General features: G+C 47.9%; 1 protein-coding gene across 1 annotated transcript; it reads right to left on the bottom strand.

The window, feature by feature from the left end:
• Positions 1–3,714: 3,714 nt before the first annotated feature.
• LOC120699477 (wall-associated receptor kinase 2-like) lies at positions 3,715–8,237 on the bottom strand. The gene is made up of 3 exons (XM_039983479.1): positions 7,266–8,237; positions 6,874–7,035; positions 3,715–5,134 (listed from the first exon to the last, which is right to left on the bottom strand). Exons 1-3 carry the CDS (start codon positions 8,191–8,193, stop codon positions 3,942–3,944), a joined length of 2,283 nt encoding a protein of 760 aa, XP_039839413.1. The 5' UTR covers positions 8,194–8,237; the 3' UTR covers positions 3,715–3,941.
• Between the last annotated feature and the right edge of the window lie 18,868 nt (positions 8,238–27,105).

Genomic DNA, 27,105 nt, shown 5'->3' with positions numbered 1-27,105 from the left:
GTCAAGTTGTGCATTTGAATCGGAGGATCTAGTTTTCGACATGGCTGCTTCCACTGATCCTGCAAAAATAGGCAGAAAAATCAACCATGATGATCCAATTAAATAGGCAGCAAATCTACCACATCATCATTTGCAGAAAGATTCAATAAAATCAAAATGATCGAATAATACAAAAAATTGACCTTAGACATAAAAGATCAGCAGCACTTGCATGTCAACTATCAAAAATATAACATAGAAAGGCATCAGAAGTGGGAGAGATATGTTTGGATTAACTAACTATCCATGAAGACCTCAGCCTCGAAAGGCAGAAGCAGATGTCACACACCAGCGAGTGTTCATGGCATCTGCTTCATACCCTTCGAGGCTGACCTGTTCATGGCAACAACTCAATCTCTCAAAATTTATTTGTCAGAGGTGGCAATGACTGATTCACTCTCCAGAATCCATGAACAGCTCAGCCTCAAAGGGCAAAAGCAGATGTCACACACCAGCGAGTGTTCATAGCATCTGCTTCATGCCGTTCGAGGCTGACCTATTCACGGCAAGTATGAATCTCTCAATCTCTCAATTTTCTATGGCAAAGATGGCAATAAGATATTCACTATTCCCATATCATCATTTGCCTCTAATTGCAAAAGTAGACAGCAAATCCAAGCAATTCAGACTGATATTTCGAACAGCAGAAATAGACAGCAAATCCAAGCAATTCCAAGCAAATATATGACAGCAAGAACAATTTTGCCTGAAGACGAGGACGGGCGCGACTCGTGACCAGCTCTGGATCTTGCCCGCTAGCGATGGCTGGGCTCTAGATCTTGCCTAGGCGACAGCGCGCCCAGCTCTGGATCTTGATTGCTGGCGGCGGCTGGCCTCTGGCTCTTGCCTGGGCGAGGGCGAGGGCGGGCGTCGGGGGCCGCAATGAGGAGGCGCGACGGCGAAGAGGGCGGTGCGACCCGAGGATGCAAGGATGTGAGCCTGCGCGACGGCGAAGAGGGCGGTGCGACCGGAGGAGGAGAGGAGGTGGGCCTGCGCGACGGCCAAGAGGGCGGCGCTACCGGAGGAGGCGGAGGCAATCTAGGGTTTGAAATGGAAGCCGTGAAGAATTATGGCTAAGGGGGGTGTCTTTAAGTCCAGTTCGAACTTGACTCAGCTGACGGGCAAGTAATGTAGCCCGTCACCTTTCTGTGCGGCACCTGAAGATTGTTTTCAGTGTGGCCCGTCACCTATGTCTCAGGTGACGGGCTTTGTTTTGGACCCGTCACCATTTATTCTTAGGTGACTGGCCACACAGCTGTCGCCCGTCACCTATGACTGATAGGTGACGGGTAATGCACTTGCACTTGAACTTACAAAAAGCAATTCAGAGTGATGTACATTGCTGTTGCACTTACACTTCCAGAAAGAAAATTCAGACTGTTGTACATTGCAGTTGCACTTTCATTACATCAAAATTCAGAATTTGACCATGTTACACTAGGTTTCTTTGCGTCCACGTCCACGTCCACATCCACGCCCACGTCCACGGCCTGAATTTGACCTCACACGGATTTTTTCGTTGTGATCGGTCCGCAGGTACGGGGTCTTGTCATTGGCATTTAGGCGGGGGAGCTCACAAATTGCAAAAGGAGGGATTTCATCAAATTAATTAAACTCCTCCTCATCCACCGCATTATGCACTCCAACGATCCTTCTCTTGCCAGGAAGGACAATATGCCGCATCGTCCTAACTGTATCAGGCACATAAAACACTTGCATCACATCTTTTTCCAAAATGAAGGGTTGTGTGTTGTACCCAACATTACGAAGATCAACGCTGACAAACCCATTCTTGTTACGTGTCACTCCCTGTGACCCTTGAACCCATCGACCTTTGAATAGGGCGATTCTCAGCAGTGTTACCTCGCAATTTTCATCGTTTTCTTAGAACTGCGGCGACGTGCGTGTCCAACAAAAAATGGCTAAGTTCTCGTGGCCACTGATAAGATGACGCATACACATAAGTGACGAACTATACGCGTAATGCGTCACCTTTCAAGAAGAATAGGTTAAGCGCATCACAAGACGCGGTGACGGGCTACGTAAACGCCGTCACCTTCGCAGCTTCAGTCACGGCCCGTCACCATTGGATGTAATCTAGGTGACGGTCAAAGAATGTGGACTGTCACCTTCACAGCTTCAGTCATGACCCGTCACCATTGAATGTAATATAGGTGACGATCAAAGAATGTGGACCGTCACCTGCCGTCTAGGTGACAGGCGTTGTTAATACCCGTCACCTATCCTATCTCAAAGGTGACGGGCCACGTATCTGCCGAGGCCTCGCGAGGCTCAGACTGGTCCGAGGGTGATGCGCGGAGATAAAGCCCATCACCTCTACTTGTGAGGTGACGGGCAACAACGGCATGTCACTTTTGTGCACGTCACTATAGGTCGTTTCTTACATAGTGTTAGGTGACGGGCAAACACCCGTCACCCTTCTGTTCTAAACAGTGACGATGTAGGAGTGATGGGTGCGATGTCCGTCACCATAGGAAGATGACGCCCGTCACTATAGGCCTTTTCCTACATAGTGGTGGTGACAGCCCAAGCAACCACCCTATGTTCCATTCATTCACCACTAACCGTGTAACGCATTTCATTCCATCATCTTTTATGACTTACAGCCACATACACCACATCGGTTTTGGTTTGTGAAAAAATTCGAGGCTCGATAACGATTACCAACCTTGATCCGATTCTATTACCTATTAGAAGTACCTAGCAGATAAACGAGCCTCCAATTTCTATTATTCAATTTCTATTACCATTTAGAAGAGCGGCAAAAAGAGGGAACCATTTTTCCGTTGTCTGAAAAACAACACACACCACTATAAATAAGCACTACCCTCTAGCCTCTCGTGCATAGATCTTTTTGTAGTCCAGGACACTTGTAGTATACATTACATGAATTAGCACGAGAGTCTGCAAAGCAACAATAGGAGTGTAGTACCGAAAGGCGCACAAGACATATCATAGTCCTGAAAAAAGATGAAACTGAGTACACATAAAAATGATGTCGTGACCAAGAGCGATATATGAACTGTCAGCGTGTCTACTCTGCCGTTCCTTGTGTAATAGTCAGTTGGGATAGGAGACAACAGGAACAGTGAATAAGGGCTTAGCCGATACCATCGTCGGTCAATAGGAGCACCCTGCACCTAGCTTGTGCGTATAGTTGGGCTGGGTATAAGGCAGCTACCAACTTCTGATTACAGTTAGAGCTTTCTACCAACCGCTTGTGCTTTTGTTCGCTGGCTCTTACTAATTCATCGGTTCTTCTTGCTGCTTTGGTTGCCATGTACCTTCAGTTTCGTTCCCCGTTGATAACTTGATGATATGATGGTGACGGGAACTTCAACGCTCTGTCATCGACGAGGACTTTAGTTTCCAAAACCCATGGAGCTCGAGGCAGAGCCTCTGTACTCTGTACTGCATTACTACTACTCCCTAGCTGTTCTGTATTTCTGAATTTGAGCATGAGTACTTACAATGGCTTGTTCGAATCAGAATGCCACTTGTCCGGTCAACTAACTGACCTAGTCAACTCAAGACCGCTGGAGCAACAGGCAAATCTCTTATTAATGAAATGGAGAGAAAATTGGAATTTCTAACCATCAAGTGGGAGTCCAAACAGTTTCATCATGTATGATCTTTAATCTAAGCGGTCGCAACTTATGCTAGGCTACGAGCCTACAATGTTACTTTCTATATATGAAGAAAGAATTAAAGACGACAATTCATCCACAATTATACAGATCCGATTGTTTGGCCTTGATTAAGTTTTACATGACAGCATTCACTGTTTCCATTCGGTAGGGACTAGGGAAAAGGGAGAGGTATGTATTGTCGTCATGTGAACACAAAATAAATGTAGAACAACCTCGATGTCCAAGCAATTTTCACCTAGCATATTCTATGCTCAGAGCAGCGTTGCTTTCAAGTCCATAAAATCCGGTGGTTTCACTCTCGCCGGTAGTATAACCGTATGACAATGCTGTCACCGTGTCCATGAAGCCACGGCCTTCCAGGTCCTCTGGTGGCGGTGCTCGTTCCGGCACTTGCTCTGATAGCCGCCAGAGCTCCTCCGCCACCTGCTGCATCGTGGGCCTTGTTTCACCGGGAATCGCTATGCATCGGCTCGCCAACTCCACAGCTTGATGGATCACCCTCATGCTGCCTTCGCCGACTATGTCCGTATCCAGTAGTTCATCAAGGGTGCCATTCCCCAGAGACTCGTGAAGCATTGCCGTCAGGTTCTTCCGCTCCTTGACCAGTGGTTTCTTGCCCGTCAGAAGCTCTATGAGCAGCACCCCAAAGCTGTAAACGTCGTTCAACTTGGTGAGCTGGAAGTCGTAGAGAAACTCCGGGTCCAGGTAGCCCATGGTGCCCTTGGGCACCACCTGTGTGCTGTCATCTATCGTTGAGCAGCCGAAGTCGGACACCTTGACGACGCAGCCGTCGCCGAGGAGGATGTTGGCCGGCTTCACGTCGCCGTGGAGGATCTGGTGCGGTGGATTGTGCAGGTGCGCTAGGGCCCTGGAAGACTCCACGGCGATCCTGAGCCTGGTCGCAAGGCTCACGGCGGGGTGCCGCCTGGGCCTCCCGTGCAGCAGATGCTGCAGGGTCCCGTTCCGGGCGAACTCGTACACGAGCACAGGCGCCTCCAGCTGCAGGCAGCAGCCGAGAAGCTTGACGATGTTGGGGTGGCTAACGCGGCAAAGGATGACCAGCTCCTGCAGGAACTCCGTCTTCCTGTTCTCGTCGATCTCCTTGCATCGCTTCACGGCCACGGTGGTCGCAATACCATCAACGTAAAGGGTCGCCTTATAAACGGTGCCTTGCGCCCCTTCTCCTATGATGTTGGCCTTGTCGAAGTTCGCCGTCGCCTTCACGATGTCTTCTCTCTCGTAGAAGATGATCGCATTGTCATTGCCTTCTACTCTCAACATTTGCGAGAGCAGCTGGCCTCCGTGTTGCTGAAAATATTGGTTGCTTTGCTTGTGCAGAGCTTGCCTTTTGATGCTACGCCGATGGAGAACAACTTCCATTGCAAGAAAGACAACCAGGCAAGAAAAAATACCAGCAAAAATCCCTGCAGAAATGGTATATTTAAAACCAACATATTTCAAGATAACAAACCCCAGGCAAAACATCTAAGGTAATTAAGGGGGAAACAGTGTTATCACAGACGAGATAACATCTAAGCAAAAATCTTTGTGGAAACTAAAACTCCCCTTATGGTTCCTTTGCCGAGGAGTTATTCTAACCAAAGATAATTTATTCAGACGAAATTGGCACGGGAACGAGAAATATTGCCATTGTAGTAATAATGAAACTATACAACATCTCTTTTTTTAGTGTCATATGGCTAGATTAATTTGGAGAATAATTCACATCACCTTTGGTCCACAAAAATCTAACAATGTCATTCATATGTTTGGGACTTGGTTTCAAGCGATTAGGTGGAAGGAACAAGATTTAATACTTACAGGTGTAAGTGCTGTTTGCTAGGCCATATGGTAAGTAAAAACAATATTGTTTTTGAAAAATGAACCCACGATCTTGTTTGCCGATCCTTTTCAGGGCGACATGCTGGACAAAATTTTGGGCTTTGCTTCAAAAAGAGGACAAAGTATTATATCAGAGAATTGTCGAGTTTTGGAGTCTATGGCTATAAAGATCTTCGCAAAAAATGGGTGGTAGTTTAGTAATAGACTTCGTTTATAATAAATTGTTTACTAAATTTATCGTTTTTCCTCCATACATGGTTCTCCATTTCTAATAATGGCTGGATATTTCACACTGTGATGTAGAGGCTGGAATATTGAAATGTTCCTATATCTAAAAAGTGTTATCTTAGACAACCGGTGTCAGTGTTACGGGAAAGAGGGTATATCATCTAACCCTAGACAAAGACGCAATCCCGGGGCTTGGTTGCAATGGTACAGCTAGTTGAAGTGACTAACAGGCCGGAGCTAGACCCGGTATAAAGGTCACACCTGTGGAGGCCCAACGCCTAGATGACACGTCACCACGAGGCGGAGGGTTTCCTTCGCTGAGAAGGAACAGCCGGGTGAAAGGAGTTTTTACCACACTGCGGGGATGATGCAGCATGAGCCTTTACTACATCGCACTAGCACCACGACATGGGGGCCAAGTGCAGCGTGGCTTTCCGTAAAAATATCATCATGATTATGGAGAAGTCGTGCTTACAGATGAGAGCATGGCTTAAGATTTCGCCGGCAGCGAGCGGTAACGTTGAGTGCGTAGGTTGCGGACCCGCTTCTATTTAATGCGTTGCAGGCGGCTGAGCCAATAACAACTCGCTGAGCGCGTTGTCGCCGGTCCGAGCGGGCGTATCGCGAGTCGCCGACTTTCTTCTCTCACCTGCTCCCACGTCGGATTCCGCCCGCTCCGCGCCGGCCATAATACATGCTCTGATGCAAAAGCCGGCTCGGGGAGACCAGCCCCCATGCCATGTCCCATCAAACTGGGAGTGGACGGCGGGGTGGAGCCCACGGCAGCCTAGGACGTGATTGGAGGAAGACCTCGGGCGGTTCCAGACCCTGGGGGACACAAGGACCATCCCGGGGAGTCTAGTTTGCCTACCTCTCCTCTAACTTTACCACTTAAACCATTATTTGATTAGGTTGACTGACTACAATTCGAGTTGAACACTATTACGATTTGAGTTGAAAAATTTTGCACAACAGGTACGGCAAGGTACCACAAATTACCTCCCAATAATAGGAACGAACAAACCTCTCAAAACACTAGTACGATTTGAGTTGAAATTGAGCAATAATTATTGTAGGAGCTTGCTTGGCTTACCAATACCGAGCCGTACCCCCTTGGGTAACGACTCTTTCTGGCATGGTCCAGCCGACGCATTTCCTCGGGTACCCCTGGGGCAAAAACATTTGAACGTTCCCGGTGCGTTGGCGCAGGATCCGTGGCAGCCGTACTTGACTGGATCGTCGCACTCATTTATGTCTGCGAGCAAAATATGAAATAAATGTTGCTGCGATCCTAGAAATAACACATAGAGGTTTTTGCTAAATTGAAAAAAATGGAATTATATATATAGTGTAGAAAGAAATTTTCCTATATATATATATATATATATATCATGTTTGTACTAGGTAGCAGGTGGCGTCGAGATAGCTGGCTTGGTACCGAGAAGGGATCATATATATCCGAGATGAGATGGGAGCGAGACACACCTTGGCATCCATCAGAGCCTTTGACGTAGGGATTGCCCCGGAAGCCTCGTTTGCAGTTGCAGATGTAGCCTTGTCCGCTGGCTGTGTCAACGCACTCGCTGTTGCTGCTGACACACGCGTACCCAGGATCTGTGCGAGCGACTTGGCAATTTTTGTTAGGGATGAACCAGTCAAGAACCATGGGCGCTCGCCCGCCGTACGTCGTGTTGAACTCCGGCGAGGTCACATAGGTTTCCGAGAAGGTGAGGTTGGACGACTCCATGAGCACCGCGTAGCTGCAGGGGCTCAAGCCGTGGATGGCAGACGTGTTCCAGCGGTCGTCGAAAAACACCTCGTAGTACTGCAGGCCTGGCGGGATCGGAGCCTGGCAGCAGCCCATCCCGGAGCAGGACATGTCCGTGAGCGTCTGGTTGCCGTCGATCGGGCACATGGCCGCGCAGCCTGTCATGTACTTCTTGCCCATGTCCTTCACGTTGCCGATGAAGGCCAGCGTCCGGCACCCGATGACGACGAACTTGTTGTCGTTGGACAGCGCGTACACCGAGTTGGTCAGGTCCCAGTGCCACCGGCTGTAATCCATGCCCTGAGATGTTGCGTCGTAGCAGTAGAAAGAGATGAAGTTCATTACCCGGATGTGCCCACGCTCTAGGGAGATGTCCAGGACTTGGACCGTTTTCCAACCGAAGGGTACGAAGGTGCCGTTCCCAGTGTCGTTGCAGGTGAGCATGTAGGCCTGGGACAATGCACAGTGGTCTGGCCCGAAGCCAAACGGGTAGGGGATGTCTACGCTGCCACATCTCCTTATGCATTCCTCGGCGCCGCCACCACCTGTTGACGGCGGAAGCTGCGCTTCGGCGGTGCTCGTGGTGATGAGCCTCAGCGCTACGAGCGACAGTAGAGTTCCTAATGCTACTGCTTGGGACGGCATGAGGAGCGTTAGAATGCGATCTTCCTAGCTGTGCGGAGGAGTTATGGTCTTCATTCACAGTTTATAGATGCCCACAACCTCCAGCGCCCACACCACACGATCGGCACGGCTGGTGGGAACGGTATCTGGAGTCCAGATCGCAACAGCTGATTGCTATATATGTGACCAAGTCAGACGACGACCTGGAAGGCGACCCCATTATCCCAACATGCTGTAGGGACCTAGCACCCAAAGCTGAGTGTTCATTTATCTATCCTTCAGTCCACTAGACAAGTCGACGAGGCCGATGTTTCCGCCCATTCCAAACGCATTCTCTCCGATTTGCGGAGAGGTCGATGTGGTAACGACTTCCATATATAACAAGTAATATACCGGCAACGACTTAAACCCCCAAGTCTTTGAGTTTTGTACCTTAGTGGTGGCTCTCCCTTTCTATCATTCTCTCTCTGCCTCTCTCTCTCTTTATTATGAGTATAACGGCCGCGACAGTAGAACTAATAATGCTACTGCTTGGGACGGCATGACGAGGAGCGCCAGTTTGTGGTGGAATGCGATCTTCCTACCTTTGCTGTCCGGAGGAGTTAAGGTTTTCAGAGCTTATACATGTCCACAACCTCCACCATCCACACGATCGACATTCATGGCTGAGAACGGTATCCGGCCGATTAATATGTGACACAGTCAAACGACGACCTGGAGGACCAAGTCATCTCTGCGCTCTGCAGTCTCTCCATCCCAGCATGTTGTCAGGACTCAGGACTCAGCACCCCAGCTGTGCGTTCTTTGATCATTCTTTCAGTCCACTCGACAGCCAACGACGAGCGAGCGAGAGACACGACGTTTCTTTCCGCCCATACGTAATGCATTCTCTCCGATTTGGACGAAGCGGAGCAGTCGCTGGTACCGACGACGGGTTCCATAACAAGTACGGGCAACGACTTAATAAACCACCAAGTCTTGAGTTTTGTAGTCATCCATAACAACTTAGTGGCAGCTCTCCCTTTCTATCATTTTATTTCTAGGTGGTACCCCACGCTTTGCTGCGGGACAGCCTTGCAACACCCAAATTGAACAAAGGGCAAAATACGTTTTCTACATAGGAATACGTAAAATTGATAGATAAAATTAACTTTTTTTGATCCATTAATCGAACGGACTGATGGACACGGTGATTGCGTAGAGCTCGTTGAGTACATTCTATTTGACTATCTATATGTCGTGTTTGGAGTTTGGATCAAAAAGTTATGGCATTTTTAGCTGCTAGGCGGGCGAGCACTACTAGAAAACAGGCCTTCAGCACCGGCTGAGAAGGGCCAAAGGAACCGGTTTCCCAACCGGTGCCCCGCGACCAATAGCCTCGCCTTAAGACACCGGGTTTATCAACCGGTGGCTTAGGCTTCCATTGGTACCGGTTGGAAACACCAACCGGTACCAAAGAGGCTGCCACGCTGACGCAAGGTGGCAGCCCCTTTGGCACCGGTTGGTCTTTTCAACCGGTACCAATGACCTTTTTCTTTTTTTCCCAAATCCAGTTTTGTTTGTTATATTTATTACTGTTTATTCTTTTATAATTGCTAAACGCACTCAAGCTCTACAGTACTATATGTTCATTGGTCGTTCGTGTTCGTTTTCAGAGAATATTTGAAACTAACTAAAAGTGAAATGCGAGTATATAATTAAGATAATTAGATGAACTAATATATTTACAAATTTACAAACATCAAGACATAATGTTTAAAAATATTTACAAATGTACAAATCATGTTTGTAGTCCAACTACTGGTCCCCTCAGGAGGTCGATGGAAGTCCTCTATGGATGTGACCGTCGTGGTAGAACTCACCTCTAGGATCCAAGATCTCGTTCAAAATGAATCCGGCGAGCTGTTCGCACACGGCGTTGATCCGATCCGTAGAGTAACATTCATCCCCCATTTGAGACATCTATCATTGAGTCAAAGACTATAAGATTGCCGGTCTCTACGGAAAGTATGAGTAAAATCCAATGATAACTGCGGATATAGATAGGATATATACATACATGCATTAGACGACTTAGTATTTATTTAGTAATATAACAGAGGATTGAGTTGACCAAGGCTTACCCAAAGTTGTATGGTATGAATATATAGGATTTGTAATTTTGCCTAGTCAACGAATCATACATGTTTTGGCACGTTTCCTTGTAATTTTCGTTGAGCACTTTCTGGTTGACTAGCAAAGGAGACATGAAGCCGATCTGATGGTGCCATCCATATTTTCGGCTTCTTTGGGTCTCCTGTCTAAACGATACAATAGAAATTTTATAATGCACACATATAATTATGTTCTTGTTAACAAAAAGTATTAATGTAGAGGTAAGTGATACTTACAAAACCCAAATGGTGATGATAGAGGCGTCGAGGGCTTGTCGATGGTAAATGTGATATAAATTTTCGAAGTACACCCAGAAGTCCTCCACCCCGCGGAAGAAATCATGGTCACGATACTTGACTCCAAACATTTTCCCTTGGTCCTTCGACATTCGCAGGTACCATCTATGCAAATTGAACATCTGCGTGCCTAGACTTTTCTCCTCTTCCTCAGTGACAAAAGGTTTTTCATGCTAGAATGGAGTAAGAACGGGAGCGACAGGGATTTCTGCCTCCACTTGCCCCGTTGCCTCCTCTAGCGTTAATCCAGTTTCAGAAAGAAATATCGCGGCCTGTAGGTCCGCCTGGAGTTGTACGTCCGTCGGGTGTAGGAGTGGCAACCCTGACACCCGGAGGGGCTCGAGTCCTTTTTGTTGTGTGCCATGCTAAGGAATGGTCTTGCCACATTTTTTCTTCTGATTTCTCACCTTGTGTGCTTTTGTCAGAGTACGATCATAGTCCGAGGGTAAGCTTTTCGGTTTTGATGGGTTGTCTAGGTTTGCGAGAAGTTTTTTCCCTAGTTCTAGAGGTACCTTTTCCCTTGGCGGGGGGACTTTAGGCTTCAATTGTTCTTTTATATATCGAGCAGACTCCTCTTCCAACTCCTCAGCAGTTTTCTCGTAGGTTAATTTTCTTTCAACCGTTTTCTGCTTCTTCTTTGAGGGTCCAGACGCTGGGAGGGATGCTGTCTTTTTCTTTCCTTTTTTGGGTCAGGAGGAGTTGGAGTACTCGTGGCCCTTTGCGCCGGCGGAGACGGTGGTGAAGGAGGTGGTTGTGGGGATGGCGGTGAGGGAGACCGCGGAGACGGGCGATCGGTCTGCACGGGAGCCGTTGTGCTTGTAGTAAGTTTGATGTCGGCCTTGCGCCATAGAACGACCCTGTGCAGTGCTTCTCCCAATGTCTTCTCTCCATCCCTTCCAACGAAGTCGAGCTCAAGATCCTCATTGTTTCCAACTATCTGCTCGACTGTGACGGAGGTGTAGCCAGGGGGTATCGGCCTTCCACGAATTGTAGTAGAAGGATTCAGTGGCAGGGATGACCCGTATGCGACATGAATGGATATATTTCTTGCTCGCACATGAAGCTCGCACGGTGTCGGCATGGTGACATCGTCCACTGGATACCTCTGGTCATCTACCGCCGTTGGCTCAATCTGGGGTTGCTGTTCCGCTTGTACGTCGGGCGCCGCTGTGGATGCACAGCTGCTGCGTCGCTGAGAGACCGGGCTTATCACAACATCCGGGTGCGACCCAGCAGTGCCCCTTTGGCATAGAGCTAGCTGCACTGCCTTATTGACCCTGGCGTCCATCTGAGATTCCAAGGACGCAATCTTCCTTGTCATCTCTTCTTGCATGGCACGAAGTTTCTCTTCCTGTTCGGCTTTGCTCTTTCGATGAGTCTTGTAAGAGGAATCTCCTGCCCAAGCAACTTTCCATGGGACCACGCCGATGCCGCGGGTTCGTCCAGGGTGTTCCGGATTCTTTAATGCCCTGGTCAGCTCATCATTCTCCCTTTGAGGCTGGAATGTTCCTTGTTGGGTCTCATCTATTGCAGCGACTAGATCGCGGGACACTTCTTGCATATGCTCGGGCACGACCAAATTTCCATCCAACTTATTTAGTGTCACGCCATTAGCAAATAACCACCACTTGGATCTATCCGGCCAATCCCAAGTCGTCGGCCTGATGCCTCTATCCATAAGGTCCTGCTCCATCTTCTACCATTTTTTTATTGACTTCTTGTACCCGGCAGCCCCAAGGTGGTGGTTGTACTTCTTATTTGCTGCATTCACCTTGGCCTGTTCGGATTTTTCTTGGGCTTCCTCTGATAGTTTGTATTGTTTGAACTCCTCCCAGTATGATTTAACCTGAGGAAGGTCGTCCCAGTTCGGCTCCTTATCCTTCTTGATGTAATTAATGTACAACTTCTTCTTGAAAGTTGCAAAGGCAAGGGCCATCTTTTTCAAGGCACATTTCTTCACAAGTTCTTGGTCAACTCCTTCAGGAAGAGTGAACATATCCTTGAGTTCTGCCCAAAGCATTTCCTTTTGATGTGCAGGCACGGCGTGTTGCTGTTCTTCGGGTTTGCTCGTTTTCCATAGTCTTGTGGCGATCGGAATTCTTGCCCGAACAATAACCCCACATTGGTTGACAAATTTTGTGCTAGCAGCCTCTGGAGCACTTGGACAGCCCTCTGCGTCCACTTCTGTGACGACCTGTCTTCCCTCCATTTTCTTGGTTGGCCGGCGTCTCCCTTTTGACTGGATCAACGAAGTCGATGCGGAGGTCGGCTAAATTACAGAAAAGATATGTTAATCGCAAAACTAATCTACTGAAGTCACCATGCATATAGTTTTAAGATTCGTACCGGAACATGCTGCTGTTGATTGGGCGGCGGCGCAAAGTCATCATCTTCTTCATCGGCATCTCCAAACATACTCAGGAACGAATCAGCTGTCCAAGCATCTTCTTCAGCGATTGGTTGGGTGGTGTTGGCCCTCGTATCTTCGTTTATTGCGTCCAACATGTATTGCTTAGCGACCTCGTCATCACCGAAGGGGTCCATCCTTAACTGAAACTGTAAAAATGTGTTAGAGTATGTGTCCTTCGTTAAATGAAGCAGGAGAATTTTATTCTTTGAACGAATATACGTGTTTGAAAGAGAGAGAGAGTGTGTGTGTGAGAGAGAGTGTATGTATGTTAGAGGGAGAGAGTGTGTGTGTGTGTGTTTGTGTGTGAGTGGGACAGAGAAAGAGAGAGAGAGAGAGTTAGTGTGTGTGTGTGTGTGTGTGTTTGTGTGTTAGTGGGACAGAGAAAGAGAGAGAGAGTTAGTGTGTGTGTGTGTGAGTCAGTGTGAGTGTGTGTGTGTGTGTGTGTGTGTGTGTGTGAGCGAGAGACCGAGCATCGGTGAGGAGACAGCGAGAGAGCGTCGGTGGGGAGGCAGCGAGAGAGCGTCGGGGACAAGGATACAACGAGAGTTAGCGAGAGACCGATCGTCGTTAAGAAGTCGTTAAGAAGGAGAGAGCGCCGGGTTTGATTTCATAAGTAAGAATGAAGAATTCATAATACATAAATACATGCATGAGTTATAGAAATACACGAGTTACATCATAAATACATGAGTTACAGAAATACACGAGTTACATGATAAATACATGAGTTACATGCACGATGCACGATGCAAGGATCGCGTGAGCGCAAGAATCGCTAAAATCGGAGTCAAAATATGAAAGATATGGCTAAAACAAGATTCTAGGGACTTATTTGCAAGAAAAATCTATAAAGGGCCTCTCTGGAATTTCTTTTGTACTAGGAAGGACTGCGGGTTAATTTTGAAGAAACTCAGGGTCTCTTTAGCAAAAGCGCCAAGGCGGCTCTGGTTCGGCTCGGATCTAACAGATGCACGATGCAAGGATCGCGTGAGCGCAAGAATCACTAAAATCGGAGTCAAAATGTGAAAGATATGGCTAAAACAAGATTCTAGGGACTTATTTGCAAGAAAAATCTATAAAGGGTCTCTTTGGAATTTCTTTTGAACTAGGAAGGACTGCGGGTTAATTTTGAAGAAACTCAGGGTCTCTTTAGCAAAAGCACCGGGGCAGCTCTGGTTCGGCTCGGATCTAACAGATGCACGATGCAAGGATCGCGTGAGCGCAAGAATCGCTAAAATCGGAGTCAAAATGTGAAAGATATGGCTAAAACAAGATTCTAGGGACTTATTTGCAAGAAAAATCTATAAAGGGCCTCTCTGGAATTTCTTTTGAACTAGGAAGGACTGCGGGTTAATTTTGAAGAAACTCAGGGTCTCTTTGGCAAAAGTGCCGAGGAGGCTCTGGTTCGGCTCGGATCTAATAGATGCACGATGCAAGGATCGCGTGAGCGCAAGAATCGCTAAAATCGGAGTCAAAATGTGAAAGATATGGCTAAAACAAGATTCTAGGGACTTATTTTCAAGAAAAATCTATAAAGGGCCTCTCTGGAATTTCTTTTGAACTAGGAAGGACTGCGGGTTAATTTTGAAGAAACTCAGGGTCTCTTTAGCAAAAGCGCCGGGGCGGCTCTGGTTCGGCTCGGATCTAATAGATGCACGATGCAAGGATCGCATGAGCGCAAGAATCGCTTAAATCGGAGTCAAAATGTAAAAGATATGGCTAAAACAAGATTCTAGGGACTTATTTGCAAGAAAAATCTATAAAGGGCCTCTCTGGAATTTCTTTTGAACTAGGAAGGACTGCGGGTTAATTTTGAAGAAACTCAGGGTCTCTTTAGCAAAAGCGCCGGGGCGGCTCTAGTTCGGCTCGGATCTAACAGATCCGATCTGTTGGATCTCGATCCAATGGCTGAAACAGGGTGGGGGCGGCTTGAGACGCGGTAGCTGGCTCAGCTGCGGCTCGGCTCTGCTCGGGCGACGGCGCGGCTTGGCGCTAGGCGGAGCCGGCGGCTCGGGCAAGCGGCACTTTGCGCTGGCGGCGAGCAGATGCGGCGGCGGACCGCCGGAGTACACCGAAAACGGTGCTCCGGGGCTCAGTTCGTGGCGGGGTTAGGCCGGGAGGTAGAGGGGGCGACGGGGAACGCGGCTAGGGGGTCCAGGAGGTACGGCGGTTGCCGGAGGTGGCCGCTCGGCGGCGAGGGGGGGAGCCGCGGCTTCGGTGAGGAATCCCCGGCGAGATAGAGCGACAGAGAGAGATGGGAAATGTGGTATGGGCCGGGCTTCCTCACCACCTCACCAAGCTCCGGTGACGAACGGGCGGCGAAGAGGCACGGCGGGGCGGCGGATCGACGGCGGCGGCGCATGGGAGCGGTGCTCAGTGGCGTAGAGCTGCAGAGCGAGGAGCGTCGACGTGGGGCGGCGGCGCAGCGGCGGCGGAGGTCGAGGCGGCGGAGGTCGAGGCGGCGGAGGGCGGCAGCGAGTGGAGGAAGATGGACAGGGCCGGTGCTTATATGGTGGAAGCCTTTGGCACTGGGTGATAAAGTCACCCAGTACCTAAGGCAGCCTTAGGTACCGGTTGGGTATCTAACCGGTGCCTAAGGAAAGTCTTAAGTACCGGGTGACCTCCCACCCGGTGCCTTAGGTGCCCAACGGGCGGGAACTGAATTCCCCTTTTGGCACCGGGTGGGGAACGAAAACCGGTGCCTTAGGGTCTTTGAAATTTACTTTTGTAGATTTTTGACAGGATAACTTCTGAAATCCCTCGATAGCTCAATGGTAACTCTGTGTAATTTGTGAACCGCGGCCACGGTTCGACCCCGCGCCCACCCCTTTTTTTTCGAATTGCCGCCTTAGGTATCGGTTGATAATTCTAACCGGTACCTAAGGCTTTCTTTTAATTACTACATAATAAATCATTTAGGTGCATAACTAATTATTTTAATTGCATAATAAATCAAATAATTGCGTAATAAATTATTTAAATGCACAATAATTCTAATTACTACATGATAAACCATTTAGATGCATAACTAATTATTTTAATTGCATAATAAATCAAATAATTGCATAATAAATCATTTAAATGCACAATAATTCTAATTACCACATAATAAATCATTTAGGAGCATAACTAATTATTTTAATTGCATAATAAATCAAATAATTGCATAATAAATCATTTAAATGCATAATAATTCTAATTACTACATGATAAATCATTTAGGTGCATAACTAATTTTGATTGCCTAATAAATCAAATAATTGCATAATAAATCATTTAAATGCACAATAATTCTAATTACTACATGATAAATCATTTAGGTGCATAACTAATCATTTTAATTGCATAATAAATCAAATAATTGCATAATAAATCATTTAATTGTCCAATAAATCAATTCATTGCATAAGAAATCTAATAATGTTCACAGAAAATATTACAAGACATAATCATTCAACTAAGGGAATATTAACGATGGTTCGCTTTACAATCGTCCCTTCATTATGATCATGACGTGCGTACGGAGCCTCCTCTTCGGCTAAAAAAATACTTGTGTCAACCTCCACTGCGAACAGAGTCATATCTTCAACCTTATTGTACTCTTCTTCATCTGTGACATCGTCGACTCCCACAATTTTCCTTTTTCCTCCCAGAACAATATGGCGCTTTGGCTCATCTCCGGTACCTACAAATCTTGATTTATTCGTGGACTTGTCCTTTCTCGGTTTGCTAGACATGTCCTGCACATAGAAAACTTGAGTGACATCTTTAGCTAGGACGAATGGTTCGTCTCGATAGCCAAGCTCTTTGAGGTCTACCGTTGTGATTCCGTACTCATCGATATCGACACCTTTTCCTATGAGTTTAACCCATTGACAACGAAATAGAGGTATTTTCAACGGCCCATAGTCGAGTTCCCAGATCTCTTCAATGTAACCAAAATATGAGTTCGTTTGGCCACTAGAGTCGGTGGCGTCTATACGGACACCACTATTTTGATTGGTGCTCTTGTTATCTTGGGCTCTTGTATAAAATGTGTAACCATTAATTTCATATCCTTGGTACATCAAGATTGAATTTGCCGGACCTCTGGCCAGCCAAGCTAGCTGCTCATGAATTTGATTGTTAGCCATGACTTCCTTCTGCAACCAGGTGGCGAATGTATCGTTATAATGTTTTGTAATCCATGTCTCAGACTTCAAAGGGTATATGCTTCGCACAATTTGCATGTTCTCCTCCATGTATGGAGCCACCAAGGCTGATTGTTGCAGAACTGTGAGATGTGCTTTGGTCAACGTGGCATGATCTGTGGCATTTACTGATTTTCTTCCAAGTGTGCCCTTTCCAATCAGCCGCCCCTCATGACGTGATACTGGAATCCCAATTGGGCAGAGTTCTTCCACATAGTCAACACAAAACTCAATGACCACCTCTGTGACATAACCCTTCGCAATGCTTCCTTCTGAACGAGCCCGATTACGAATGTATTTCTTTAGGACTGCAAAGTATCGTTCAAAAGGGAACATATTATGTAGGAAAACAGGACCGAGAATACCAATCTCTTTGACCAGGTGAACTAGAAGATGCGTCATAATACTGAAGAATGATGGAGGAAATATCATTTCAAGACTGACTAAACTTTGGACAACATCCTCTTGTAGCCTGCTTAAACTCGATGGATCGATTGCCTTCTGAGAAATTGTGTTGAGAAAGGCGCATAGCTTTATGATTGTTGCTCGAACATTAGCTGGTAGAATACCTCTAAGTGCAACTGGAATCAATTGCGTCATCAACACGTGACAGTCATGAGACTTTACGTGTGCGAATTTCTTCTCTTTCAAGTTCAGTAGCCTCTTTATATTCGAAGAGTAGCCTGATGGGACCTTGATACTGTTCAAACAGTCGAACATACTTTGCTTCTCTTCCTTACTAAGAGTGTAGCACGCAGGACCTAGATAATGACGTCCTTTATCCCTTTTCTGGACGTAGGGCGGCCCGTTGTTTAATACGTTGAAGATCTTGCCGCGCTTCCAATGTATCATTTGCCTTACCGTAGACACCAAGGAAACCTAGTAGGTTCACACAAAGATTTTTTGTTAGGTGCATCACATCAATTGCGTTGCGGACGTCTAAAACTTCCCAATAAGGTAACTCCCAAAAAATACTCTTCTTCTTCCACATAGGTGCACGTCCGTCATCACTCTGCACTGATTTGCTGCTGGGTCCTTTTCTGAATACTACTTTTATATCTTTGACCATTTCAAACACCATTTTCCCACAACGGTGCCTAGGCTTGGTACGATGATCTGCCTTTCCATCGTAGTGAGCATGCCTCCTCGTTAATGGGTGCTTGATCGGAAGAAATCGACGATGACACATATACATGATCTTCCTACAGTGCTTGAGGTACATGCTGTCGGTTTCTTCTAAACAATGGGTGCATGCCCCTATAACCCTTATTGGATTGTCCAGAGAGGTTACTTAGTGCTGGTCAATCATTGGTGGTTACGAAAAGCAATGCACGAAGGTTAAAATGATCCTCTACGTGCGCATCCCACATACGAACACCCTCCTCTTTCCACAACAATAGAAGATCCTCAATCAGTGGTTTCAGATACACATCTATATCGTTACCGGGTTGCTTCGGGCTGGGGACAAGCATCGGCATCATAATGAATTTCCGCTTCATACACAACCAGGGAGGAAGGTTGTATATATAGAGTGTCACAGGCCAGGTACTATGGCCACTGATCTTCTCACCGAAAGGATTCATGCCATCCGTACTTAAGCTGAATCTTATATTCCTCGCATAATTTGCAAATGTTGGGAATGTTCTGTCCACTTTTCTCCACTGCGACCCATCAGCGGGATGTCCAACATATTGTCTTGCTTACGCTCTTCTTTGTGCCATCGCATCAATTTAGCATTCATTTTGTTCATGAACAAACGTTTTAGACGTGGTATTAGAGGAAAATACCACATCACCTTGGCAGGCACCCTCTTCTTGACACGCATCCCCTCAACGTCGCTTGGATTATCTCGAGGGATCTTATACCGGCATGCGTTGCATACAGGGCATGAATCCAAATTTTCATACTCACCTCGATATAGGATGCAGTCATTAGGACAAGCATGTATCTTCTGTGCCTCTAATCCTAAAGGACAAACAACTTTTTTTGCCTCGTATGTTGTCTCCGGCAAGGTGTTACCCTCAGGGAGTAAGTTTTTTATAAGTTTCAGCAACTCCTCGAATCCCTTGTAAGACAAACCATTTGATGCCTTCCATTGCAATAATTCCAATGTGGTACCCAACTTCTTTTGGTCTTGTTTGCAATCAGGGTACAACAATGTTCTGTAGTCCTCCAACATACGCTTCAGATCTCTCGATTCCTTTTCTATTTCGTAACCTTCCTCAGCTTTGCGCAGCATCTGACCAAGATCATCTTCTACAACGTATCCTTCAGTATCTTCTTCAATATCACCCATTGCAGTGTCACTGAAAAAGGAATTATAATTGGCTGCAAAGTCAGGAATCCTGTCCTCTTCTTCTACATTATTATCCAGCACAATTCCTCTTTCGCCATGCTTGGTCCAAACATAGTAGTTCGGCATGAAACCACTGTTGAACAAGTGACTATGGATGGTTCTTGATGATGAGTAATCCTTCTCATTCTTATAGAATTTGCATGGATAACGAACGAAACCGACATACTTGTGTTTCTCGACCGCTTCTATGAATTCATGCACGCCATCCATGAACTCCTTTGAACGCCGGTCGGCCATGTACATCCATTGCCGACTCATCTGGGTCCACAATACATTTATATACATTATTGTACTGTACAAATAGTTCAATCATACTACCAATTTATAACAATATATTTATATAATTGATAATGCATATAACTATAATAAACATATACTATTCACTTATCAAATAAATTGATAAAACATATAAATACAATAATTTGATAGTATTCAAGTATCAAATAAATTGATAACACATATAACTACAATAAGATGCTACAAATAAAAATAATTATCACATGTATAAACTAAATCAAGTAATAACTGTTTCTAAAAATTAATTGCTAAGTTATAAAGAAAAATAACTAACCTTTTTTTCAGAAAACAAAAGCAAAAATTCGCCTCCCCTCACCTCACTCAGCTGTCATGAACAGTGAGTTCACGGCAGCTTGAGGGGGAGAGGGACTGGGGTATTTATAGGCTCGGGCCAAAGGCACCGGTTGGTTTTAATGACCCGGTGCTAAATTTTGTTCAATAGTACCGGGTCAAGGCACCAACCGGTGCCTTAGGCCCGATCTCCTGGCAGCAGCCACGTTTCATCACCATAGGAACCGGTTATTACCATCAATCGGTGCCTATAGCGCCACCTTCATTTGGTACCGGGTGGTGGTTCAAACCGGTGCCTATGCACCTTTGGCCTTTGGTACCTTTGGCCTGGACCGATGGCCCGTTTTCTAGTAGTGGAGCCCACTCTACAGTACCTGTAACATCCCGGATTTTTCTGGAATGTTATAAAGTCAAAAAATGTGGATTTCAAAAAAAATTCGTGGCAATGCTGTAAATATCAACTTAAGTAGGATTTCCGCCTTCCAAAATTCCTAGTAAATTAAAACTTTGTTCTTAATTAAGGATAAAGAATTGCTAGTGTGAGAATATTTGGAGTTATTGGATTTATTTGGCTTTACCTTGTTTAATTTGATTCGAATTGGATTATTTTATTGTGTGAAATGTGTGCAAATTAAATTGGGGTGTGCCCCTCAATTTAATTTCATCTGCTAACACTCGAGTGGGATTTAATTTGAATTGAGCCATTCAAATTAAATCCAAACTCTAACCCTGACCCGCTAACCTAACCTGTTGTGACCCATCACCAAGCTCGAGCCCGGACCAACCCAAACCCAAGCTCGACGCCAACCCAAGTTCAGGCCGTAACCCGGCCTGATCCCGAAACCCACCTAAACCCAACAAAAACCTAGCATCAGCTCTGCAAACCGGCCCAAACCAGCCCAACTAGTCCCCTTTTCTTTTTCGGCCTGACCCATCAACAGCCCAGCTCTGCCGGCCTGCTCCACACACACACCCCGTGGCCCAGCTCGCCAGCGCGCGGCCCACATGCGCACGGCCCCATCACCGCCTCGCCACGGCCTGCCAGCACCCTCACGCGCGAGCCGGCCCATCCGCTGGCCCGTTACCACGCGCACCCCTCCACGGACAAGCTAGCCAGCACGCGCCTCTTCCCTTCCGCCGCCGCTGATAGGTGGACCCCATCTGCCAGCCACCCGGAGCCGCCGCTGCCGCTGACCGCCCGGCCCCACGCGCAGCTTTCCCCTTCCCCTATTTTTCTTCCTTCCCCACTCCGCCTCCGCCTTTATCGCCGACGCCGCCTGCTCCGCTCACGTCACCAGCGCCCACACCGCTCCGCGACAAGCGGCGGAGGCTGCCGCGCTCTCCTTTTGCAGCTCGCTTTTGACCACCCAGCACCCAATCCTAGCGCACTGCGCCGCGCAGCCGCGCGATGCACGCCACGTACCCCTGCGTGCGCCCCAAGCCGCCGCTGGCAATCCTCTCACCGGACTCAAACCCTAGCCACACACCTATAAAACCCGCGGCCATCGCCCTTCACGAACCCTAGCCTTGCTTTTCCCAATCCGCTGCCACAACCGCCAGAGCAGAGGAAGAAGGAGTGAGATGGGAGAAGAAGGAGAGGAAGAAGGGAGAGGAGAGGAAGGAAGGAGGAGGACGCCGGCCGAAGCTCGACGCCGCTGCGCCAAGAGGAGCCAAGGGAGAGGAGGAGCAGCCGGAGCGCCACCACCGGAGAACACCGACGCCGATGCCAAGCCTGCGCCTATTCGACCACATCGCCGTTGCGGTTCTCCCTGCACGGCCTCGCCTCGACTCTGCTTCGCCTTACCACAGTGTCACCTTTGCCGCCCTCGAGCCCACCGGTAGGTCATCACCCTTCTCAGCCCCTTGTGCTACTACCTGGGTGAGCTTCGCCGCCTGTTAGCCACGACCCTCGCACGCACACGTGCCCGTGCACACACGAGCACGGCCTATGTCCCTCACGACGCCTGGACGCACCCCCGCACACATGCTCGCACTGCTCGCCGCCGGGCCAAAGTACACGCCTTGGCCCAGGCCACGCACGTGCACCCCGCCGACCCGAGAACGCCTCAGCCTGTCCGGTTTCGCACGCGCACGGGCCGAACGCCGCCGCGACCACACCGTGGCCATGCCACGCGCAGGTCAGCGCGCACACCCACACAGGCCGAAGGGCCATGCCTTTCCTTGGCCTTGTCGCCGCCGCCATCGCGCCGTGGCCACGGCCACGCCGCGATGTCACGAACACGAACACATGCCACGCCACGGCCTGCACAGACTCGTCCTGGCTCCTCCAGACTAAGCCAGCACCGCGCCGCGCTCGCGATGTCGTGCGTGCGCACCCCTGAGCCCTGTCCTCACCTCGCCTTGACCCGGCCGCCATTGCCGCTGCCCCCGATCGAGCCCTGTCTCCGGCGCTCTGCGTCGCCGCTTCGAGTGCCGCCACGCTGCCAGGACCGAGCCAAGCCCTTGTCCATGCCCGTCCAGCGCGCCAGCCCTCCGCCACCGCACGATCACACACTCGGGCCAAACCCTTGCCTCTGCCCTCGTCCTCGAGCCGCCCGTAGCCCTGCCACCGCGCCGACCGTGGCCGCCACCGCCGGAGCTGTCGAGGAGGGGTAGGGGCCCGGACTCCGCCCAGAAGCCAGACGCGCCGCCAGGGAGCCCGCTGCCGCCTAGGGAGGAGAAGCCCCGTGAGCTGTCTCAAGCCACCGTCCCCGCCGAAGGGAGGACGCCGTCATCGTGCCTGCTGTGATCTGCGCGAAGGAAGGGGGAGAAGGGAGCCAAGGGAGGAACAGGAGAAGGAAAAAAGAAGTCGGGCCTCTTTAGGCCCAATAGTCCAAGAAGCCGAGCCGACCCTTTTCGTCCAAGCCACAGCCCGAGCCGGCCTGCGAGCCGTCACCGGAGCCGACCTGCCAGTGTGAGCCGAGCCAAGTTAGGCCACCGAGCCGGCCCAACTATGTTTAGAGCCCAGTGAACCAACAGCCCTTTTCTTTTTCTTTTCTGGTTTAACCTGACACGCGGGCCCCACCTGTAAGTCTCTGGTGTGATGCTGACCAGTGGGACCCACTAACTTGCGGACCCCACTGACCTGGTTGACCAGTCAACAGTCAATGTTGACTTGGTCAACGCTGACGTCAACAGAGCCACTGCTGACCCGCCTGGTGACGTCATGATGACATCATGCTGATGTCATCATGCCACATGGCGCGCTTTGGTGCTGCCACATGTCACCTTTGTGTTTTTCCTTTTCTGATAATCATTTATTAATTCTAGAAAATACTTTAATCTCAGAAAAATCATAGTAAATCAACCGGAGCTCCAAAAAATATGAAACCAGTTTCATAATTCTTCTAAAATCATGTTCTACGCGTTAGAATAGGTTTTGTTGTGAGTTGGATCTCTTTTGAGCCTGTTTTGTGTATTTTTGCACTTTGGCCCCTGTATTATATGTAATTTCGATTAGGTCCTGACGAGGAGGAGTTGACCAACGTCCCGGACGACCAGAAGATCCAGAAGGACTACCCTGACACCTGGAGGACCCAGAGGGACGTACCAGACAACCAGAAGATGTCAGAGACCGTGGAAGACCACGAAGACCTATCAGGTTCACGCCCATTCGCGATTGAATACCTATTAGGCATTGCTTACTAGTTATGCTACGCTTCCAAATTGAGTGTGATGAGATGAGCTTGCATGGCCATTTATTTACCGTATTCCTTGTTTCACATACTTTGAAATGATTGGTTGTATGCTATTGCTACTATGAGTGAGTTTTGGGGTATGGGAATATATGATGTGATAGTCCTTGCTTGCTGAAAGTTGCCTCCACATATATGGGAGTTGGTGATTAGGTTACAGCGGGGGCGAGCGGATCCTTTTCTCTGATCTTCGGATCGAGAGCCGGGGATTGTGTGTTGGGCACAATCCTGTGAGCACCTGTGATGGGTGACGAGCATCTGTGGTGGGTGCCAGACTGTTCCGGTGGGAACTTTAGTAGAGGAGTAGTTAAGAAGCCGATACTTGTGATGGGTATCGATTGCAAACCGTGTTGACGGAATGCTATCTTGGACGAACACGCTCACCTCGACTGGATGAAGGACTTGACTTTGTGGCCCTAGTGACGGAACTATGTCAAACGTGCATACCACTTATCCTTTATGAGGGGGGACCCAGCCCGAGCTAGCTATGCGCGGCACCATTACAGCAGGAGGATAGCATTTCAGTGTTAGGAGAAGAGGGCAGGACCCTATCGCCCCCGATCGCAGGATCCATAGAGATTCCATTCTAGATAGCTTCACAGCCCCGGGCGACCTTCTGCGGGAGGACGCGCCCCAGACCGGGAGTAGAATGGTGCCGTAGCCATTAGTTTCGTTGACTGGTGCCTCGGAGAAGGTCGGGTCGCTCCTGGCCAGATTCATGGCTAGTGGGTACAGGTATACAACCCCTGCAGGGTGAAAACTATACGTATAGCCCCGTAGTCGGTTATGTACAACTCTGGATCTGGCCCCACAAATGTAGTTAGACCCACACATACTTTTCTACCTCCCTCTAGTACCACTTTTCCTACTCGGATAGCAGCTGAGGTGCGGGGAGAGGGAGTACCCGCACCAAAATAAAGCTTGCATATGGATGGTGACGTGAACCTATCCCGTCCTTGGCGATAGCCTGATAGATGCAGGATCCGAGTGAAGGAGTCGACAAGACGATAACGAAAGACGACGAGAAGGAAGGCCCAAGCTACTCACCGAGCTGCCTGTGGAGAGGATTCGTGAAGATGTAGTCTGCCTAGAAGACTAGATATCGTTTTCGCTTTCTGTTTGTTTTCTTTTAGCCCAAGGGGCTTGTACTCCGAGATTCGTATTACAATCCTTTGGATTATGTAATAAATAAACCCTTGTGATGTTGTAACATGAGTTATGTCTGTGATATTCGATTGAAATGGGTTCTGTATGTGATAGCTACTGATCCAGGAACTATAACGATGATACAGAGAGTCAGGTTCGCCTTTTGGCACTATTAAGAGGGGTTAAGGCCAAGTAACATGAGCATGGACATGGTCAATCAAAAATGGATGCACACTATGGTCACTCAGGTTCCTAGAAGTTCAAATAAGTGGTTTTCAACTCATATCTCAAAGTATATTTGGATTTCATTCAAGACTCAAATCAGAAAAGGCAAAATCAGAAAAAGTCTTTAACACCGGTTTAACCGACGCTTTCATTTTTCTATACGTCGGTTAAACGAAGACAGCAGAGTCTGGACAAGTCAATACACCGGTTAAACCGATATGTTTGAATTTAACGTCGGTGCATTAGTTCAGAGTTGGCTTTTCCAGGGTGTTTCAAGGTTCTATACACCGGTTAAACCGACGCTGTTTAAATTGAGACGTCGGTGCAATTGACCAGTGAGATGGTTTTTCCAGGGATTTCAGAAGTTGTACTCACCGGTTAAACCGACGATGGTTTTGAGTTAACGTCGGTGCAGTTGTCCAGAGACTTGGTTTTTCATTTGATCAGTGGACAACTACACTCACCGGTTAAACCGAGGATACATCGGTTAATCTGCCCAAGTTGTAACGGCTAGTTTTCAGAAGGGGCAGTTTACATTCATCGGTTGAACCGATGATGACTTTTGGAGGGACGTCGGATTAACAGGCGCTACGGACTTTTCTGGCAGCTTTTTCTCCAATGGCTCTATCCGTGTGAGCTGCCTATATATACCCCTCCAATGGGTCATTTTGCCACTCTTGACACCAGGCAACATCCATACACTCATAATATAGTCAAGAGCCACCTTGAGCTTCATCTTCCATTAAATTGATCATTCAATCATTCAAGAAGCAAGGCTAAGGACTTGAGTAGAGAGAAGCTTGTGTGCATCCGTTCTTGGTGATCGGTTCTTACTCAAGTGAAGGCCCTAGCTTGTTACTCTTTGTGATTGGCATCACCTAGGCGATCTTGGTGATCGAGGTGTTTCTCGCGGAGCTTGCCAAGGATTGTGGGAGCCCGGAGAAGAAGATTGTACGTGGCTTGATCTCCACCACGCCGGGATGGTGAACGGAGACTCTTAGTGAGCACCCACGTCTCGGTGACATGGGAGGTGACAAAACTCTTTGTGAGTGTCACAACGTGGATTAGGGGTGTGTGCCAACACATCGATACCACGAGAAAAAAATCCGGCCGTCTCTTGTCCACTCTCTTTATTCAAGCATTTTCTTTCATGCAATTTATTCATGTGCTTGACTTAGAGATCATAACTTAGCTCTACCTTGCTAGGCTTTACTTCTCGTTATATCTCTCATAGCTTGTGTAGGTAGCTTACTTATCCGGTTGGTGAATTGGTGCCTTACTAGCATTGCATAGGTTAAGGTTGCTTTAATGTGTTTTAGAAATTGAAAAAGGCCCAATTCACCCCCCTCTTGGTTCATCGATCCTTTCAATTGGTATCAGAGCCTCGTTGCTCATTTGGATCATTAGGCTTCACCGCCTAGAGCTATGGCCAAGATGGGTGGTTCGCCTCCTCACTTCGAGGGCAAGAACTTTGCTTATTGGAAAGTTCGCATGGCCGCATACCTTGATGCGATTGCCCCCGAAGTGTGGTTGGCAACAAAGACCGGGTTCACCGGAACTCCCACCTCGGAACAATTAAAATGGAATGCCAAGGCTAGAAATGCAATTTTCGAAGCCATTAGTGAGAAAGTCTTTGCTAGAGTTAATGGCATGGACTTAGCAAGTGATATTTGGAGGGAGCTCATTGAAATTCATGAAGGCTCCACTAAAGTTCGTGAGCAAAAATATCACTTGTTTAGAGCTAAGTATCATTCCTTTAAAATGCTAGCTCATGAAAATTCCAATGATATGTATTCTCGCTTGAATGTCATTGTCAAGGACATTAATGCACTTGAAATATCCAAAATTGACAGTGGCTCCATCAATCGCAAGA

This window comes from Panicum virgatum, chromosome 3K (genome assembly GCF_016808335.1).
Source record: "Panicum virgatum strain AP13 chromosome 3K, P.virgatum_v5, whole genome shotgun sequence".
Lineage (NCBI taxonomy): Eukaryota > Viridiplantae > Streptophyta > Magnoliopsida > Poales > Poaceae > Panicum > Panicum virgatum.
This window is presented reverse-complemented; position numbering and strand designations above follow the sequence as displayed.